The following is a 21977-nucleotide window of genomic DNA, read 5'->3' on the forward strand; positions in this document are numbered from 1 at the left end:
CACACACACACACACACAGAGCCATATATATGTGTGTGTGTGTATGTGTATAGATATATATGTGTGTGTGTGTGTGTGTATAGATATATATGTGTGTGTGTGTGTGTATGTGTATAGATATATATGTGTGTGTGTATGTGTGTATATATATGTGTGTGTGTGTGTGTGTATAGATATATGTGTGTGTGTGTGTGTGTGTGTGTGTGTGTGTGTGTGTGTGTATATATATATATATATATATATATATATATATAGAGAGAGAGAGAGAGAGAGAGAGAGAGAGAGAGAGAGAGAGAGAAAGAGAGAGTGTGTTATATTTGATGTCAGGGGGATATATTGCTTAGGATGGATGTGGCAATGAGATTGTTTTCGTTTGTTTATGGTGATGTGGACAAGATATTGAAGGTAAATATTTTAGATGTTTGCTATAATATAGGTATTATCAACAACATCTCTAATTATCGAACTGTTAGAGAGCACTGGTGTTTTACGGTATATATACACACTTCCTTTTTATGTAGCTTTTGTGTTTTGTTTGATTAATTTATTTTTATTGAAACATTCTTTTTGTAACAGGGAATATCTTTACTTTTTAGAACCCAGACTATTGTTAGGTTTGTATGGTCGAGACAGTTACGACGAGTGCTTTGGGCTCCTAGGAATTTACAATCTACGATTGTGGAAGGTTGCAGATCAACTTCATGTATGTGTAATGTTTGTGGATTATAAAAAGCCTGATAAGTTAGATTTTCGGTGCATAGGCAATGGACAATACATAATTTTTCAATTTGTTGTTTACAAGCCTGTTCAAACGTCGTTTACCTCAAATATTGATCCACCAAATGAGTTTTGTAAGCTTTTATCCTTATCCAACTTTTTCCAACGAGAGTTATATTTTCAATGCTAATATTTTTTTATGTCATACATTTTGCCAGATGAAGGCACAGGGTATAGGCTACCAAGGAGAGATAATCCAGTTGTCCGAAGATTGTTTTGAGGCCGTGTTCAGGTGTGTTAAGATAGTCATCATTTTATGGGTTTGTAATGCTAGATGTATATTTATATACCAAGTTTGGTGCTTTAGAAGCTTCTATATGGATATATATGTATGGATATATATGGCAATCATGATGTGTTTATATTATATAAGGTTGGCAAGCTTTGCCTATCATTCAAAGGCTTGACAAGACCACAAAACTCCCATCAACCCCCTCATCCCCAGCTGCTTCCTTGCCACCTTCATTGGAATCTCTTCAGGAAGTGCCACCCCCATTACCTAATTGGAATAGAGTCCTCTCTTTTGCAAACTCGGCATGTGGTTAGTACAAAACCGGCAATGGGGTGCTTGTGGCATAGCCTCTGTGTACAAAACCTGTTTACAAGGTGCACAAAAAAAAAAACTTCCCACGATCCTTCCTTTCTCAAATTCTAAGTGCCACGGCTGTTCCTTTGCACAAAACTCCCATCAACCCCCTCATCCCTAGCTACTTCCTTGCCACCTTCATTGGAATCTCTTCAGGAAGTGCCACCCCCAGTACCTAATTGGAATAGAGACCTCTCTTTTGCAAACTCGGCATGTGTTTAGCATATTTACATGTGTGTATGTGACATGTACACATGCATTAGTGGATATTCTTTATAGCATACTAGTGTCGACTCGTCTCCGACAGGCAAGAAGCATTTTGCATTTTCAAGGAAGCATTTTCCATGTAGGTACAGGCAAAAGAAATATGTGTAAAATTACCCTTACTTTCCTTTTAGAAGCTAGGCACATCAAGTTACACATAAGCACGCATAAAGATGTACGTATGTATGTACATGTACGTATGTGTACGTGTACATGAAATCCATTGAAACCATACATGCCACAACTGGAAGACATGTGTAAGTGTGTGCACGCTCAATGCTTCTCTACTAGTGAATATGAAGGACTGTATGAGGCAGGGAGTCCTACCTTCTTGTGTATATAAAACACATGATTGATACAACTGTTCTCAAATAATACCATTGAAAGCAGTAAGAAAGCAGCAATTTGAGCGTTAAAGTACATATGAGGTACACATAGGATTATGACATGAGTATACATTTTGGGTAGGTTTTATATATAAGAATATGGCACATTGGAAAGATATAGCAAGACAAAGCACAATAGAAAATGCAATAGATACATAATGGAGAGAATTTAAAATTCAGATTATACCAAAGAGGTACAATTGATGGTGATGTCCACCCATGTGCTCTCAAGTAGAGCTTAGATGGCGATCTAGACAGATTCTGGATGGAGGATGTACAAAGTGGAGAAGGGGGTGGATACTCACAAGCATTGGATGCCTTAGCTCATGGCAACGATGTCCATATATAGTACTATAGGCGGTGTGGTAGATGCATATACAACGAGGGTGGTTACACTGTATAGACACGGTCACTGCCCATGTATCAAGAGCGCGGCCCATCGACCATTGACCACCACCCACTAATGATGGACCTAGTATCCGAGGGAATATTTCTCATGCCATTATGGGCTGCTAGCCCCCCTGGGACCCCCCAGCTGGGGTGATGCCTTGGGTCCCAGCTAATGTTTGTATACCTGACCATCTCCTAACCATCATCAATGGTCACAATAATGACCCCATTGGTATCTAAGCCAGGGTTCCCACTAAAGACATATGCACCATGGCTACTCATCATAATGGGGGCCTAACAAATGTGCATTATACATCAAAGTGAGGTACATGCTGAGAGTCGAGCATTGAGTGTATACTAATACCCCCCCTTAATGTCCTGACCATCTCCTAACTATCATCAATGGTCACAATAATGACCCCATTCGCGTCCAAGCCAGGGTTCCACTAAAGAACTAACACCCCCCCTCAATGTCCACCTGAAGATGAACTAGGTTTTTGGCCCAATGCCAAGTCGATGAAAAGGTCGAGTGAGCCGGTCCTTCCCAAGAGCCTTGGTGAAGATTTCAGTGGTAGTTTTTCTCTGTAGATCAATACTCCAACTCCTTGGTTTGTGAGTTTTAATTCTACAATTAGGAATCTCTCTGAAGCTTGGCTATTATGTAGCATTAGCTAAATTACATATGAATGCAAGGCTTTCTCCTTAATTTGATGATTTCACTTGTAGGGCCCAATTAACTTGGGTGTGGAAAAATCCCTTTAATACTAGTTTGGTAGCTTAGTAGGACATAAATATGTCTTTTCAGGGGTTCACTAAAAAAATCGTATTTTGTGAATGGGAGCAATATTTTAGCATTTCTCTTCTAAAGCATATCTTCATGAATGTGAAAAACCTTAGAAAATTATTAAAATGATGAAAATAACCTTAAATATAATTGATAAATCACCATAAGTAGAGGTATATCCAGCATTATAATCCAAACAGGTTACGAATTTATAAAGAAGGTTCCTACATGATGCAAGAAAAAATGATCTTGACTCATTATAAATTTCTCCTAAACCTTACATAGTGTTTAAGAGACGAGAGATAGATATTTCATGACAAAAAAAGTATAAGATTAGTAATTAATTCGATTAAACTTCCTTCTTAGAATCTCTTTTTAGTTGTTGAGTCTTTGACACCCAAAATACGAGAATAGTGTGAGCTTATATGGTGATTTACTTTAGTTATACTAATAAATCAATATCTCCACTAAAGTGATCGCTCAAGAATTTATATCTAAACATTTCAATTTAGTTAAAAAACAAGGTGATGGTCTCAACTTTTAAAACTGCATTGATAACAAAACAACGTATATGAACCCTTATTTATATTTGGATCATCTAGTGAGAAACTTATAAAAAAAGTGTTTCTTATTATATAAAATGACTAGATGTTCCACTTAAAACCTTATGAGATGTTAAAAAATGCATGAAGTAGTCTCTTATTCTATAATAAGGAGTATGGTTCAAAATTTGTAAACTTTCGTCTAAAACAAAGTGCCTAAAAGGGTAAGTGTATATGTGATTAGCTCTCACAAAATGCACCAGTAAAGCATAACAGAACATGTGTGCAAGATTTAGACTTGGTCTATGATTTTTTTTATTAGCTAGCTAAATACCTTAAATTTTTTATTAAAACCTAAATTTCAGATTTTTAATTGAGTTTTTAGCCTAAGATGGATTTTATTACACCATAGATATGTTTGTGAAGCAATGCACATCCAAAAACTTTGGAAAGCAATGAGAAATTAGCTAATTAAAGTTTTTGATCCAAATATAGTCCAACCAGTTTTGCATTACAGTTGTAATTTGCTCTATAAATTAATATGGAATTGAAAAGCCTAGAGATAACTAATGTGATCCTAAAAAAGCCCAATTTTTCTTCACTATATACCTGATGATATGAAAAAAGGAAACGTTTGATTTTCACTATCCATGTGTTCCAAATAATTTCATAAAAGTTGGTCAGTAATGAGGACATAAATATGTCCACGGACACATTTCAGAATCCTGTTATCAAACTAGTGTTAACACATAGCCTCACACACATGATGTGGTCATTAAGTGTGCCGCCTCATGTAACCAAAGTAGGAGAGAAAAACATTAGTAATTATAACTCTTGCACGTCTTTCAATCAAAGCAACAAAGTGTATTGTAGCCAAGAACTTGTCACTACCAATATGAAACCAAAATCTCTCTAGAATCTTTTTTAGTGATCAAGTCAAGAGACATACTTGGTTGATTTACATGTTAAAAAAAGGTTCATATTCAAACTAGTAACACCATAAAGCGAGCTTATAGCTCTTCTTTGCCCCAAGCATGTGAATTTGATTCTTTCACCTTAGCTTGCCTGAGCTCTAGGAACACAATCTTGTGATTTCACTTAAAGACAACCATTTAATTTGGTGTAGAGAAACCCTTGCTCCTTCTACTTTTGCTCTTGAGAACTCTTTGCACCTCTTGTAATATCACTACCCAACCAATATGGTAGCCAAATTTTGTTTGACAATTAATTAATTTGGTGAGGTGTGTAACCTTAGGAGTGAGGTGGTGTAACCTTAGGAGATGGGACATTTAAGAAAATAGAATTTTCAAGGTTTCTCTAGATCTTTGCTGAATTTCTTTAGCTGGGAATAAAATGCAAAAAGGCTAGGGTGGGCATTTTGAGGATGTGGCCTCTAGTGCGCGAGAGAGAGACAGAGAGAGATTCGCCAAACGAACGCTGAGAGAGAGAGAGAGAGAGAGAGAGAGAGAGAGAGAGAGATGGTCGAAATTTCTTTTTTTTCGTTTTGTTGCGCTGTTTCGTTCTTTAAAACGTAAGGCCGCAAGGTTTTAAAACGTAAGGTCCATTATACATTAAGTAGCGCTCGTAAGGCACTAATTAATATATTAACGCGAGCCCGAATATCTATTCATCATCATTGATATGAACGCTTCAGTTAAATAATTTGGTGTTGAGAACCCTTGCACCTACCAATAGTGTCTGTCAACACCATTGTACAAGTAATGCTCTCTCTCTCTCTCACGCATATATATGCCCTCGTGTTGCACGTTAATACCCCCCCCTTCCCCCTCTCTCTCTCATTGAGAGACACACACACTCAGACTATACCCCACGCATTCTCACGATAGGGAGAGTGTGCAGGCGAGATTGTACCACGTAGGCAAGACCAATCTACATTTCGCCTCTTCTCTCACCGTCTAGCATACTGATGCTCTTGGCGATGGCGGCGTCCTTGTCCTTCAATCCCAGCATGCCGGCGCTGTCACATTCGGTGCTGCACTGCACCATCAGGAGCTCCAAAGCGGAGGGCCCGATTCGCCGCCCGTCAGTGCCCGTGAGGGAGGCCACGCCGCCGCTCACAGCCAGGCCGCCGCCGCCTGCTACCCCCGACGCCTCCCCGCCTTCCACGGCCGCTTCTCCGCCCCAGCCCGCTACCTCCCGCCCCTCGTCCTCTTTCGTCACCGTAGAGTTTCAACGGCAGCGCGCTAAGGAGCTCCAGGAGTACTTCCAGGACCGCAAGTACGAGAAGCAGGCGTCCGAGGGTCGTATCTTTGGATGGAGCACCAAGAACGAGATAAACAATGGCAGGTAGGCATCGATTCTTCAGCTTAACTACCTGTCTCTGATAGACTAATTTAATGCACGATGATGCTGCCCTAAACATGATGGTGACGGTGTTCATATACTCATTCAAAACATGAAGCTGCTTCTCTAAACATGATGGTGAAGGTGGTGGTGGCGTGCGCGCGCACACACACAGAGGCACACACATGCAATGTATATCTGTACCGTATGTAAGGATGCTTGTGCATGTGTGGGTGTGCGTGCATGCGCATGCTTGTGGTTTGAAGTTTTTTTGCTAGAGGCTGAACGCCCTTCTTAGTTGACTTTGGGAAAATTGAGGCTGAAGATCAGGTTTTATGGTAGGAGATGTGGTTAGAGGCCCTATTTTTTTTGCAGGCCGACTTCTGTTACACCAAGGTTTATTATTTCGGCACTAGTTTTTGTGGTTAGTAGTTTACAAATGTCCCTCGTAAAATCAAAGGAATCATTGCAGGGAAAGCCTTTGATAGGTTTCCAATGGCTCCACACAAAGAGAGGGAACCCTTATGTATTCACTTCTCCAGCGAGTATCTGGGATCAGCATAGGCTTCTCGGGTCACAAGAGGGGCCAGGGCCAATGCGGTTTGGAGTGTTATAGCTCTAGGAAACATTCTACGCATGCTTCCATGCCCTTTGGTTTAGTGGGCGAGCTAGTGTGGCTTGTGCAAGTGAGTAGGACTTGCATGGTTAGGCTGTTTATGAGAATCATGTTGTCATATGTAGAGGCTTGGTGGCATGGCAGGTGACCTTGATAATGCTTAAGCTGGCATTGCAGGTGTCTTCAGCTCGACACAACCACTTTATATAAGATGGGGCCTGCAGCTAACACGTGTATCACGCCTAGCTGGAGAAAACAAAGCGTGCAGTCATTTGCATCTGACATAATGAGTGATATCAGCAGGGACAGCTTTGCTACAAATTACCTAGTGGTTCACACATGGAAGCCTTACTCATGTTAGCTGTGCCATTACTGGCTCAAACACTGAGAGAAGAGAGAGGAGAGAGGGAGAAACAAGACACCGGACTGGGTCCCAAAACCCACTGAAAGGCACCTTTTGATATTTTTGTTTAATTATGAAGTTAAAATGAGTACATCACAGATTTGAATCGTTGACCTTAGGATATCTGCTTCCTTGCTTAGATGAACTCTAGCCTCGGTATGTAGGCTAAACAATAACGATTCTTGCTACTCCAAACGGTTGCATACTGGTAGAATCTGCCTACTGAGCGGCTCTTTGAAATAGATTGTTTTGCTATTGTCTATTGCCTTTTCTTTGCTGAAGAGAGTGCTCACTGTTAGTGTCTTGGACTTGATGCCATCCTGGATGCTCGTGTTGCTCTGCTGACTTCTCCCTGAACCAGGAAGCAGATGAGGAATGAGGGAAGAGAAAGGGGTGTATTTATAGGGCACATTTGCACCCCTTCTTATGGTGGGCCTGGTTGACCAGCGCGTGACTTGCTTCCGACCTGCATACTGCTGCCCAGCCTGCCCAGACTAGATGAATGTGGGCTGTCCTGATGGGCTGCCCTGCTGTCTGACTGGGGGATCCTGCCTCCTGATGGAGCTATGCTGATGCGGGTGCATGGCTCTTGGCCTAACAAGCTACCAGACCATCTGTCCAGGCACCGACTTCAAGTGGGTCACAAAAACATTCGAGGTTCTTGCACGTATGATTGCCTGGACTCACCGAAGCCTACCTTAATGGCCACTGGCCAATGTGTCCCTAGGGCCTAGACTAGGGCTCACAACGGGGCACAGTGCTTATCACTGACCCAAAACTTGCACATGAAGTATGTTTTTACGTCGGCGTGGCACCCTAGCATGGGGTGCACACGACATCAATGCATACCTTGAGCACTATTAGTGATTGTACCCCCCTCCTTGGTCATGGAATGGCTCTTTGAGGTGCTTTTTTGACACGGTCATTTGGCGCTTTTCTGGCTCACAGTGCCCCTTGTTGCTTTCAGTGTTCTATGGAGGAGAAAGTGGTCGTGTTAAACCCCCCATGTGCACGAAAACACCTATATGTGCTGGTGGGGTACTGGCATATTTGTTTAAGCATCTAGTTCCTTGTCAAGAGATCCATCATCATGGTTTTAAGTCCCATTCCCTGGGGTATGCACTTGGGTACCGTCATATGGAACATATGTGGTCCACTGGCTTGACTATGATGTAGCCATGTGGCTTGGCCTTTGTATTACAACCACAATATATTTCAGCCACATGGCTACCTTGTAATTCGCTAGTCACATGATCATTTAGTTGTATAGGTAGCTAGTTTAGTTTCTTTCCATGAGCTAGTCATTTTGTGGAATTTTGACACTTCTTTGGTCTTATAGGCCCTTTGGGTCTTTCATAGACATAAATACAATCTCTCTCTCTCTCTCTCTCTCTCAACCCCCTTTTCTTCGTGCGCATGTGCCCGCACCCATTTGCTGGCACAGACTCTCACCTGCCTCCAAGTTCCATGTTGTGCTGCTTTGAATGGTTGGGGTTTTACTTTAGATTGTTTTCCTGGAACAGGTGGGCGATGTTTGGAATAGCTGTCGGTTTGCTGACGGAGTATGCCACAGGTTCTGATTTTGTTGACCAAATGAAGATCATTATTTCGAATCTGGGCATTGCAGACTTGGAGTGAGGATCTGTCTGATGACGAGCAAAAGTCGGTTAGGAATCTCGTGGGCACTGATTTCTTTTTCCTTACAGTGATTTTATCCCAACTTTCAGTGGTGGGATGGTCAGGGGAAGATGAAGAGGCCAATGGCCTCTAGTTTATGTACATGTATTTGTTCTAAGCTCATCTTCGAGCAAGCAGTGTTTTCTTGTTGATGTTGTAAGTGTATGATTTCTCAGCTCTGTGCTATTTGTGGAGGACACCATGCTGACAAGTGTAAAATTGATCCTTTTTGTGTTCATAGTTCCTGATTCCATTTGATGTTTCCCACACCGTGTGTGGGTGCTGCTAATCAAACATATAAAATTTAGAAAAAATGAGTCCTGAAGTTACTCTAGCTAATAGATATTATGTTCAAGCATGATTGATCGATTTTTCACACAAGCAGGCTGACTAAAATTCCTTGATATGGATGTCATATCACACAAGCAGGCTGATTTTTATGCAAATCTATATTTTCAGCCCTCATATAATGTATCCATTCTATTCATACCAAACCGCTGCTCCTCAAAATGAAAAGGAGATCACCCGCTCCTCCAAACTAGAGAAAACCGACCCACCTGCACAGACTAGACCTCCTCCCTCCCTTTGCACAGTCGTCGGTGGTGCTATGTGCACAGGTAAGGTGTTGCATCCCATCATTGACTGGTATGTGTTTGGAGGCCACTATCTTGTTTTCCTCAACCTTGCTAAGTACATAGTACATAGCCAAGCTGTGTCATTTTCAAAATGCAATGTATCTTGATATAGACAAGTTCTCTTCAAGTACTTATGGGGATTTAGGAAGTCAAGCCCAGGCACACCACTCCCTTAGGTACTTATGGGGATTTAGCAATGAGCGCGGGTTTCTCTTCTCTTCTAATGAAGGGTTATTTTAATGCCCTAGAGATTTCTCTCTTGTAATGAAGGGTTATTTTAATGCCCTAAAGATATAAATATGAAGTCAAGCCCAGGCACACTATTCCTTTAGAGATCTTGTCTATAGCAAAAAACTCACGTTTTGGAAATGGCAGCTTGTGCATGCACACCTTGATCGAGAATTCAATCATTGGATCGATGAACACAGTCATAACCCATAGTTAATGATGTCAGCATCTTTCTCGCATCATGTCATGACCTTGGTATGGAGTTGTTTACTATCCTCAACTACCTTAGATGAGAATCATTCAAATTCTAATGCCATTTGCCAAACTAAGTATGCATAAGAAGATGCTTTGAAAAGTAAAATTACAAATAAGAACACACAATTTTAGACTGTTGTCACTCAGGAAACAAGGCACTCTTGCAAAATCCTCAACTATTTTACGCTTTTGCTCATTGGGTAGTGTGATGCAACATTCTCTTCAAATACCATGCTTCATCAAGCACATGGACATGCTATTATCTCCCTAGACCATGCGTCACTACCCTCAAATGGCTTGGGGGAGAATCATTCAAATTTTGATACCAATTACCAAATTGAGTATGCATGAGAAGATGCATCAAGAAGTAAAATTACACATAAGAATATACAAATTTTTTGGACTCTAGCTATTACTAACAAGATAAGGCACCCATTGTATACCCTTACTACAGCCTTGCAAAAGTCTCTATTATCCTTTGGAGAGTTTAAAACTTTCCATACTAAGATGTCTTTTTGTTGCACACCCAGTCTGAGCCAAGAATCATATGCACCTATCTCCGCATTGTTGAGAATTAGTAGAGTACTAGTATGCAGAACCATCCTAACAACACTAAAAAAACACTTATTTAGTTACATTATAACCATTAATTAGGACTAAAAATATTAATCACATCCCATCAAGTCCAAAAAATCATAAAAACACCAAAAACCATGCTAAACCAGTTCTCAAGTAGGGGACGTGAGCCCACAGTCCCGTGGAAAAAGAGATGAACCTAGATACGTGAGCTTACAGACGTAAGCCATGAGCTTGGGCATGTGAGATGTGAGCTTGGACACGTGAACGTATAGACGTGAGCCTGGAGACGTGAGTTTGGAGGTAGGTATACCTAATATAGCATGAACCAATTATTACGACCATAAAGACTCATGCAAACACCCCTACCCATGTCCTTGTGGAAGATTTTCTTACCATACAATTTGTAATGGCTATAAATTCTAAGGAAAATTCTTGTCATTCACAATTATTGGGGAATTAAGTACACTTATTGCCTAATAATTACACACCGAACCTGTAATAGGTCCAAGTCCTCGATTTTTGTACCCCAGGTAAGCTCTTTTTCATTCAAGAAAAGTCTGTGAGTCGAGTTCATACAAAAAAGACGTGAATCTATATATGCATGCATAGAGACGTGAGTAAAAAAAAGACGTGAACTGAGAGATGTGAGCCTGGACACATGAGCCTAGAGACGTGAGACTAGAGGCGTAAACCTGGAGACATGAACCTAGATATGTGAGTCCACACATGTAAACCTATAAATGCGAGAACTTGCAAACATGAGCTTAGAGATGTAAGACTAGAGGCATGAACCTAGAGACATGAACCTAGATATGTGAGTCCACACATGTAAACCTATAAACGCGAGAATCTGCAAACATGAGCCTGGAGATGTGAGACTAGAGGCATGAACCTGTAGACATGAACCTGGACACGTGAGCCGAGCAGAAAAAAATCATCAATAACTTAAAAAAAAGACTTGTTTGAAACGATTCTCAGACTTGATCCAGGAACATCAGGGACCTTTGATGCAAACCCGATCTAAACTAATTGTTGGAAACAACAATATAGTCAAATGCAATGTAGCAAACCACACCTCCTCAAACCCACCAAGCCTTTGATCTCAACAAATGATCAGCACTCAATAGAGTGCTCCCCTGTTAAGAAGAATAGGGACTCCGAATCCACAAGTGAGGAGCTTTGGGAGGAAATGAGCCAACGAAACACATACGTGAGAGTAGAGGAACAACGGAACCGCTCTGTTAACAATGATGCCCTATCTTTGGGTGCAGCTCCAATGAAGGAGAGAAAGAGCAGAACCAAGAACCTCAATGTTTTCTCCCATCGAAAGCGGCGGTGGTCAAACTATGTCAACAAGATGCCATGATGTTTCAAACATCTAGTGTCTATCCTGAGTTCGGTTTATCCCAAGTAGACCATGAGCTAGGCTTATCCCAAGTGGTCAAACGATGCCACAATGTTTTAAGCATCTAGTATTGATCCTGAGCTAGGTTTATCCCAAGTAGACAATCATCGACAACAAGCAACTTGCATTATGACAAACAAAACATGTCTCTTTTGCTGTACCACCACAGTACATGCAACATCAACACACAAAGTGCAAGAAGGAGCCTATTGCAAAAGTGCCTTCACCATGGAACTAAGTTCTAGTTCTTTTCCATTTGGATGAGGAACATGGAGCACGGGAGGGATAAGGAGCCAATGTTAGGGCCTACCTCATCACAAAGGGATCCATGTGAGCATTGACAGAATGCATCCTTAGCCATAGCGAGCCTGCAGCCTCAAATCCAAGGTGGAAAGCACGCACCTCAACCCTATAGGGCAAGATATCTTGTACCTTCAAATAGAGGGTCTTGCATAACCACCTCCTTACACCCCCTACCACCTTAGAGGAGTAAGGAGCCAAATTCATGTGAGCATTCGCAGGAGCATTCACAGAACGTATCCTCAGCCGTAGAGTGAGCCTATAGCCTCAAAGCCAGGCAGGAAAAGGACAAGTGCCATTGACCCCAACCCCATAGGGCAAGAGGACCCATACCTTGAAACAGAGGGTCTCACGCAACCACCTCCTTGCATCCCTCCACGACGTAAATATGTAGGGAGGACATGCTATGAGAATTGTGTTTGAAATAGGAAGGGGGGTTACAACTAACATAGCTAGAGGCTCAAAGTTGGGCAAAACCAAGCCCATCCACATGTCATAAGGATGATGACCAAATTTAATGGAGCTGGAGATCATATTCAATACCTAGAGAAGTTAGATCAAATTTGTGAGGCCATGGGACGGATTAATGATCCCATTAAGATCTACTCATTTGGACTTTAACTTGAAGGTAAAGTAGGCTAGTGGTTTAGGTCACTAAACCAGCTTGAAAAGGCCAACTACTATGAGGTCTTGAGACACACATTCATTATGGGATTCTTGCTCAATGGAGCCCCATTACACAGATCTGTAACCTTAAGTAAGAAGAGGGTAAAACAATATGGGACTACATTGCCAGAACTATCTATCTCCATATGAGATGCAGCACTAGGTGGCTTGTCGTTCATTGTGATCAATTTATGATCGATACCAAGAGCAAGATGCTTCATGACCACCTCTACATGTCATGTGCATGAACATGTACATGTACATGCTGATCCCTGGGCTCATCCTTGAAGGGAAACAAGGTAAAGAACCAAAATAGAACTAGTTTTGGACTTGACTCTGGAGCTATAGGAGCTAGGCATGTGTAGGAAGGTGGTGGGAATACCCAGGAGGTTGTCAGCCAATATTCATGAGATATCTTTGTCGGCTACAATAGGTTGGGGGATTTGTCTAGGGGACCTAGTTGATAGTAGGTCGGCCAACCCACCAAGGTCTTTAAGGCCTACAAATAGGCTAGGCTATGCTCCTTGTCATTCATTCAGCCTCCCATAGGCTGAGTCATAGGTTAGACATTAGCTTAGGTGTTTCCACCTTTTGAAGGGGAAACCAAATGCTAGTCATGATGTACTTCCTTTTTGTACTATAGAATATACTGAAACTCAACTCAACTCTCTCTCTCTCTCTCTCTCTCCTCTCCATTTCTCTTTTTTGTGTTTTGCATCAGGTTGTTTGTTGTAGGATGGTGTTTAGGGTTGAAAGAAGACTCCTAGAGCTTTTCATGTGACATTAGTATCAAAGATTCAGGTTGATTATGAGATATTATTGCTGCCCATGTTCCAACCGCCCTTACTGCATTGCGCATGGATGAAACCATCGCCCATGTCTTGATCTTTGGTGGTGCGGGGACTAGGCAACATTGTTTCAACATCAAGCTCAGCAAGGCTAAACACTGTTTTAGTCCTAGATGAAGGTACATAGTCTAAGGAGAGGAACACAAGACACGGAAGAAGTTCCTAGGAGGTTGGTTGGTGGTGTTCCATAAGCCCCAAGAGGAATGGCAATCCTATGAGTCAGGTGCCACTTGGGTGCACTAGGAAAGATTTTCAGGCAACGATTTGATGTTTAAGGCATTGGTCATGTAAGAGAAATCAATGTTGCAGAAAGAGGGTGTCATGTGTCTTGTCATTTGAAATATAGAAATGAAGAGTTTTCCTAACATCACCTGAATCAGTGTGCACATATGTTATGTGCAGTAAGATGGTACAATACTAGTGCATGGATTGTATTTCATTCTACTCTTTAAAGGAATAATTCTCAGCAAAGTTAAATATTGATCAACATCATTTGGAAACTTCTCAATAAAATCTATGTATTGTTGAGCCTGCCACTTGCAAATGAAGTTGTGCTGAATGAAACACTTGATATGCTATGTAAACAAGAATAAAAAATCCTTACATTTCATCTATTTCACCACAAGATCCTTTCTATTTTTCTTTCCACCATCTTCATCAAGTTTGCATGTCTCTATATCTTGAAAGAACTTCATAGGAAGGAGTAAGTTATTATCTATTGTCTTGTTAGGACATAGCACCATTCTTCTTTTGCCATATTCACCACACTGTCCCATTATGCATTTATAAATGTGAAACATTGAGTCTATCAGCTTTGGGCTTAGTAAGGATTCTCAAATCGGTTCTACCCATGTAATTGAATGATTCCTTTAAAAACATCATTTACACGTGTGAAATATAGTAGCAAGTGTATCGATCCTTCAACTTTCGCACGAAAAAGGGCTTGAGGAGTTGCAATGCTACTGCAAATCTCTCATCTTTGACATGAGCCTAGTCTCCAATGGTCAATAGATGGGGCTGTGACACCGGTACTGCCGAAATGTGGAGGTGAGAGACTTGAAGGGCTATCCCAGCCTCTGTGGCCCAAGCAATCGTGCCCCATGTAATGATCCGGGTCGACGCCCCATCCATTGAAGATGCGGAGAATCTGCTGCTAAACCTACTAAGCCTTTGGGCAAACCAACAAAGACAATGTCTCTGAAACTCTTGAGGGTGGCTGCACCTTATGCAAGCTTTGGTCGACCTCCAATGGCCAACCACGTGCAAATCACCAAGCTCCTATGTGCTATTAGCCAAAGAAAGAGGGTGATCTTTCAAGGCCGAAAACTATCCTAGAGCCTCTTCAAAAAATGTGAGAGGAAACGCTGGGAGAGGCCCTACGATTGCCAATGTATTGTTGTTGCCGGGTGCCATCAATCTATGGCATCTGAATCCTGCAACCTAGCCACGTTGTATATGCAAAAAAGGGGGCATCCAAAGTCTCCTCCTGATCAGCAGGATCATGCCAAGTCCACTCTCTCGGGTCCCACTACTGGAGGCATGTGAGAGGTTCGGCTCTCCCATATCCATAGCTGCCAGAAACTCTCCCTGGCTCTACTTGAGCCGGTGGGGGGTCTATGTGCCACTCTCTTGCCTGAAATCCAATCACCCTCACCCTCTGTAAGGTGCAGCCACACTGAAATCCTCCAAGGGGGGTTCGGATCTCTCTAATATGCCATGGGGACCAATAGAAAAGTGAGAAAACCATTTCCCTCATCCGCTTTGTGGACTGCCAAAGAATATCATGCTTGGTAAACACACCTAGCCATAGTGGGGGGTCGGCGGGTCTGGGATAGGAGTTAGCCACTCCTGAGGAATAGTAGAGTCAATGTCGATGATGAGCCTGTCTCTACCCTGAATCCCTATCAGGCCTCTCTCTTGAACCTCCGAGGATAACTGTCTGTGTGCAAGCCAATCTCCAAGGGACCTAGCAGGTCCTATGCTCAACGCATCCCACGATACATATGGCCACTGGGTAAATGGATTAGGGGATTCTAGACCAATGGCTCCCTAAGATGCTCTGTTGAGGCTACCTAAGATGCTCTGTTGAGGCTACCGGAGCTATCTGCCTAAGGGCCGGCTTGATCCCAAGCTCAAAGTAAATTGGCTACAAATATGTCCTTAAAAACTGGGCTAAATCCATGAGCTCGCATCTCTGTGAAGATCCATCTGGTACTCTGTGGCTAAGGGTCCCCTAGACTTGGGGTGTGGTCTGAAATCCAAGCCAAGAGGAAGTCCTTCCAAGTCTCACCACCACCACCGGGAAGGAGTTCTCTAACAATCGTCTTGCCCAGCACGGCGCAACTTTGAATGCAAACACTATATTCGTGAGTTTGGGAATTTCCCAACTCCCATTTTTTAAATACTAAAAAGGTGGGACCTGGATAACATGCCTATAAGTTTTTCAAAACCATATCATGTGACCTATTGTTGGAAAGCGCTTGGAAAATGGAATCTAGTGAGCTATAGAGCGCTCAATTTGGAGTAACGGTGTTCAAGTTATGATTAATCCAAAGATTTGACCACATGTCCCAAACTTATGGGAAATTCCCATATTCCCCAATATGGTGTTTGCAGGGTCAATGATGCATAGCCCCCCTCTATGTTGTGGCCGAATGATCACTCTCAATGCCACCTTGGCTCTGGAAAGCCTTCAGCTATTATCGGCCCATAAGAAGTTCTAGATCAACCCTTGTACTTGGCCAATACATGCTCGGGAAAAGGCCCACAAAAAGTAATGTACCACATGGTGGCAAGAAGGACCTGGTTTGCCAAGGAGAGCCTTGTAGAACTCCAGTATAAAAGCTTCTTCCAAATTCTCAAAAGAAGAGGGGTGAGCTGCTACTCATCTGGAGAGATGTCGATGCCCATCTGGCATCCGAGATAGCAAACTAGAGTGCCCCCTCGGGATCCATTGGAAAGCCTCAATAGGGCGCCAAGTCGGGGCGAGTATAGAGCCTACCTAAAAACCACGCGACTTGTGCCAACTGGTCTGTGCTCCTGATGCGCGACAAAAGATCTCGATCACCTTAGCAAATCTTTGGAGATACCCCATATCTCATGATAGGTAAGCTACTGTGTTATCTGCAAACTCTAAGTCTAGCAGTGTTAAGAAATCAAGCTTGATTAAGCTCAAGGTGGATCAAAGAATTTGAGGAACATGATTAGGAATATTGATTAAGATAATACAAAGAGTGATTAGGCTAATATCAAGATATTGACAAGTGATTGATAATAAACCCACATAATTTCATTGCATTAGCCTGATCCAAGTACATGCTTATATAGCTCTCATGGAGCTCCCAACTCACAAGATGTGTGCACCCTAGTGCCAACCATGTGTCCGTAAATGCTCACACTATATATTCTCCCTTGCACTTTCCAAGTGCCACCTTTTTGACCTTTGACTTCACCTTTTATAAATGACCAAACAAATCAACCTTTGCCAATGTACCCTTAGTCTATTATTTTCTAATGTGCATGCTCCTCCCCTTGCTCTATTTCTCTAGCTCATCCCAAGCACCCTTAGATGCATCTTGTGATGCAATGTGATGGATAAATCCATCTCCAATCCTAATGCAATGATAGCTAATCCCTTTTCATCCCGGCTTAACCATTTGTTCTTTTAAACCCCTTCATCCTTCGGACATTTTTCCCTTCCATTTATAGGCCACATAGCCCATCCTTCATTAACATGAATTTGATTTTGACTTGCCATATGTGGAAGGACTCCCCTTGAACTTATCAATCACAAATGAAGTAGTCATGTTAGGGTTGAGAAGGTCTTAACACTTGAGTGCTACTCAAGTCAGTGTCTTATCTCAATACAAGAGAGATTTGAATGCAGGTGCCCACTTCTTGAGATGCAAGACTCCGTTTCAATTTTCCAATTTTACCTTCAGTTATCCCCAATCATTGTTAATTATAACTTAATGATAAGATTAGTACCCAAAATTGTGATTAGCAACCTTTTGAACTTGGAGCCTTTAGTTAAGCATGTAGAGACACTTCTTCATGGGGCTTTTTGCATATATTGAAGGAGCTTGATGAGGGAAATAGGCATATGCCAAAAAAAATCACCTTGATCGAAGGCGAAATCCATGCTATAGACAGTTGCAATCATGACTGGTCTTCTTATTTTGCAGTGGAGCAATTTCTTGATGAAACCCAACGAGATTCGAGTTGTGGGCACTAAGTGCTCACAAAAGGGATTAGCCCACTTTGGCCTGTAGACGGAGAATGGTGCAGAGAGGCAGACTATTGAAATTCACAAAAATTGGGTGGCCGCCAGCGAAATTGATTAATCCCTCTGATGATTAGCTTAGCCTTGATGTGACCAACAAGATGCCCACATGATAATGTGGTAAATGATTAAGTGTGGAAGGAGCATTAGCCACACTCCAAGATCTGGTGATCTAGGAGAGAAAAGGATAATGTGAGATTAGTGATCTTTAATCAAGATTAATGAACCCTCTTTTAGCTACTAGTTTGAGATGAGATGAGTGAAGAGGCATGGCTTTGATACCATATTAAGAAGTTGAGCTTGATTAAGCTCAAGGTGGATCAAAGCATATGAGGAACATGATTAGGCATGTTGATTAAGATAGTACAAAGAGTGATTAGGCTAATAACAAGATAATGACAAGTGATTAATAACAAACCCACACAATCTCATTGTATTAGCTTGATCCAAGGACATGCTTATATAGCTCTCATTGAGCTCCCAACTCAGAAGATGTGTGCACCCTAGTACCAACCATGTGTTTATAAATGATCACACTACATGTGCTCCCTTGCACTTTCCATGTGCTACCTTTTTGACCTTTGACTTCACCTTTTACAAATGACCAAACAAATCAACCTTTGCCAATGTACTCTTAGTCTATTCTTTTCTAATGTGCATGCTCCTCCCCTTGCTCTATTCATGTTGCACCCACACACCATTGATTTTCTCAACAAGCAGCTCCTCCTAAGTATGGAGGGGGAGACACAATCCCTGGATCTAGGAAGGTCTCACTAGAAAACATAATCATCATCTACCAGAAATGCATTCTTTGTGACTTCTGCCATATTTTTTGAATTCTTCTTGGAAAAACAATTCTTTTCTGAGTGATTGTTTTTCCCACATATCCCACGGTTTGATGTGAAAACAATCCTTTTCATCATGATTGTTTTTGCCACAATGTTTGCAAGCCTTAAAAGTAATCCTTTTTGAACTTGGTTGCTAAAGCTTGTTCTTCTACCATATTGTCATCCTTCCTTTTCTCCTTCTTCCTTTCTTCTTCTTGCAATGCACTGACGATGCTTTCAAATGTTGGATATGAACCATATTTAAGAGTAGTGACCAAGTTGTCATATTCCTCTGGCATTCTTTTGAGAAGCATAGCCATAGCATCATCTTCTATCTCACGGGTGAGTGAACTGAAGCCAATTGATTTATTAGGCTTCTCATCTTATTGATGTGAACAGCAAGAGATTCTCTAGATTTTAATTCCAACTCAAAGAATTGAATTTTCAATGATAACTTTGAGTTTTTGCTACTTGCACCAAATAAATGGTTGAGTTTGGCCCATGCTTTAGCAGGACATTCGAGATCCGAGATATGATGGAGATAATTATCTCCAAGACCTAGTGCAATGATTACATAAGCCTACTCAAGTCGACGAGGTTCTGGAGCAACCGTCTTTCATGTTGAGAAAGAGGTATCACTTTCTTGACCAAGCTCCACATGTTGTGTTTCATTAAATGAAACTTGATTTTCATTTGCCAGGTGTGAAAACCTTGGCCGTTGAATTTGTCGATGACCGTTTGGGTATTCATGGCTGAAGAAGGTCTTACCACTTGATCTTTTTTTTGGATTCAAGGGAAGTGTCTATTTTCATACAACAATATCATGAATGATCAAGGCTGGAAATATCATCGAAGATAACCCCAATCATCAACAATAGCACGCTGATTTGTGACAATAATTTCCAGCCATACAATTGATGCAAATAGTAGCAAAAAAAATGTGGGTACTGTTGGGCAAACTTCCAGGAGAAAATAGTGGGCAGAAAGTGGTGCACAGATTCAGCATAACATGGCACAAATTTTCAGCATGTAATGGCAAGCAGATCTGGACTAGAAGAGTGGAAGATTTGATGCAGAATGTTGGGCAGAACCAAGAGCAGAATGGTGGGGTAGAACTGTGCAATGACTAGAAGATTCAGAGGGGAATGGCGAGCAGAGCTTGAGAAAATGACGGGCAGCAAGAGGGGATAAATGGCGGGCAACAGCACGGAAAGATGATGGAAGGCAAGGGTAGGGCATGACTAGCTAGCTCTGATACCACATGAAGGAACAACAGAGCTACAGCTAGACTAGAAAGTAGGAGCAACTAAACTAAGACAAAGCTATGGAGGAAAGAACTCAAAGATAAACATAATGAAGGAGCTAACTACTCAGCTCATAGACTCAAGTTTAGTTAGGTTACAAGATTGAGACTCAAGTTTAGTTAGGTTACAAGATTGAAACTTGTACTCATGAAAAGACTTGAGAGCTTGCTGGATGATTTATTCATGATAGAGACCTCACTTATATAGAAGTGAGGTACATAAGGTACAACGTCAGCCCTCTATATGGGACAATATGAAATGCCACATGGCAATACCCTCAAACTCCTACAATACTAGCACTCCTAGGTGTTTACATAAAAGAGGTAGTTCATTGATATTCCCAACATGACAAGCTCTAATGGTGTTGTAACAAGGATTCTTAGTGGGAACATGGCAATCAGTCCCGTAGGCACCCTTCTATCTCTAGCTAGGTATGTGCACCAATTCTTGTGTCATTTAACCTCAAGATTTCCTCTCTTAGGATAGGGTAAGCTTGTAGCTAGTCAATGCAAAATTCTGGCATGCTAGGGGGTTCATATAAAATTTTTGTTTCCATATCTATTAGAGTCATCGATATGGTTCTTCCTGGGCATGTTGTGGCTGCAGTGGCAACATTGAAGGTGACCAAAGGTGGAAAATCTAATATTCTATATGGGTTTCTCACCAAACATAAGGTTCATTCCTAAAGGAGTAGTGTAGCATGAAGTCTAGTTTGTACGTGGGCTGGTAAAGATAATGGTTGAGAAGCTGGCTCGGTAGAGTAGGCAGTCCCATCATGCTTGCCATTCATTGTGCATGGTAGTAGCAAGTAAAAAATTCATAATTTTCATATCTCCTACAATACCCTCACCACCGGTATCCCTTTACTCTCAAGATCGGGCACTCATGTACCATGTGGTTACTTTTGCAAAATTGCACACCAAGTCATTTCCCGTCTTGGACCTGAATGCGGATGGTATGTCTCCCTAGAGGAGAGGCTTTCCACACTTCTTCTAACCCTTTGGTCACTGCCTTAGCAATGTCTTATGCTCTTGGGCTTTTCCATTTTTTCCTAGTGTTGTGGCTTTTGACAGTCAGTTTTGTTTTTACCACCATTGAGTCTGGTCTACTACTTTGGTATGGAAGGGATGCCTGTAACGTTATCATCAAAATCTATTGCATCTAAGTAACACTTCACACTAGAGTTTTGTGTTAATCCCATTTGGATTAACAATATGATCCTCAATTGAGGACATTAATAAGTGTCATGCAAACGCACTATAAAGGTTGTACATTATGAGATATTGGCCACCCAAGGCCTAGTTAGTAAGTTTTGGGTGCCCAAGTGTGAATAAGGGCCAATTATATATAAGGTATTTTCTCATAATGAAAAGGACACAATCCCCTTTGTGCTATTGAGAGCTCTCCCCTTATGCTTTGTGAGAGTGAGAGAATTCTAGCATTGTGCCTCTTTCATGCGTGTGTGAGAGAGTGAGAGAGAGTGTGATTGGTCTATGTGATGGTGTGAGCGACTCCACGGTGACTGTGTGGAGGTGGAGCTTGGAGCTTTACAAGTGAGCTTGGAGGCCTCAAGGGACTCGAGATCGAAGCATTGGTAAGTACCCCACGACAGTTGCATTCTATTGCTCATCCATTAGGTGAATGTTTAGAGTTCCCTCTTGGAGGTGAGGTAGCCCATGACATTTCTGGCACCGCTGCCGGGGAAACACCTTTGTTTCTTTCATACTCTTTGAGTTTCAGCTCCCATTGCATAGTATTCATTGTTGTCTTTGCATTTTGGTAATGCATTGTGTGGAAAATGGTAGGATGAGGTATGTGTGGTTGAGAAAAAAGTTATAGTTTTGATGCTGTGAATGTTGTGGTAAGTAGTATAGGAAAGGATTCATTGGTTACTCTTGATAAGTTTGATGTTAGCATCA

General features: G+C 41.7%; 1 protein-coding gene across 1 annotated transcript; it reads left to right on the forward strand.

Moving 5' to 3' along the window:
* The first annotated feature begins 5511 nt into the window (after positions 1-5511).
* LOC147624699 (light-harvesting complex-like protein OHP2, chloroplastic) lies at positions 5512-8969 on the forward strand. Its single transcript, XM_086819736.1, has 2 exons — positions 5512-6036; positions 8576-8969. Exons 1-2 carry the CDS (start codon positions 5657-5659, stop codon positions 8688-8690), a joined length of 495 nt encoding a protein of 164 aa, XP_086675862.1. The 5' UTR covers positions 5512-5656; the 3' UTR covers positions 8691-8969.
* Positions 8970-21977: the final 13008 nt, after the last annotated feature.

The sequence above is a fragment of the Cibotium barometz genome, chromosome 25 (genome assembly GCF_041138505.1).
Source record: "Cibotium barometz isolate CiBa-2024 chromosome 25, ASM4113850v1, whole genome shotgun sequence".
Lineage (NCBI taxonomy): Eukaryota > Viridiplantae > Streptophyta > Polypodiopsida > Cyatheales > Cibotiaceae > Cibotium > Cibotium barometz.

What these genes read in the sequence shown, in the direction of transcription:
- LOC147624699 (XM_086819736.1), top strand. Translation starts at nt 5,657, where the DNA reads ATGCTCTTGGCGATGGCGGCGTCCTTGTCCTTCAATCCCAGCATGCCG. An exon ending in AACGAGATAAACAATGGCAG is followed by an intron (nt 6,037 to 8,575) that starts GTAGGCATCGAT and finishes TTCCTGGAACAG; the next exon opens with GTGGGCGATGTTTGGAATAG.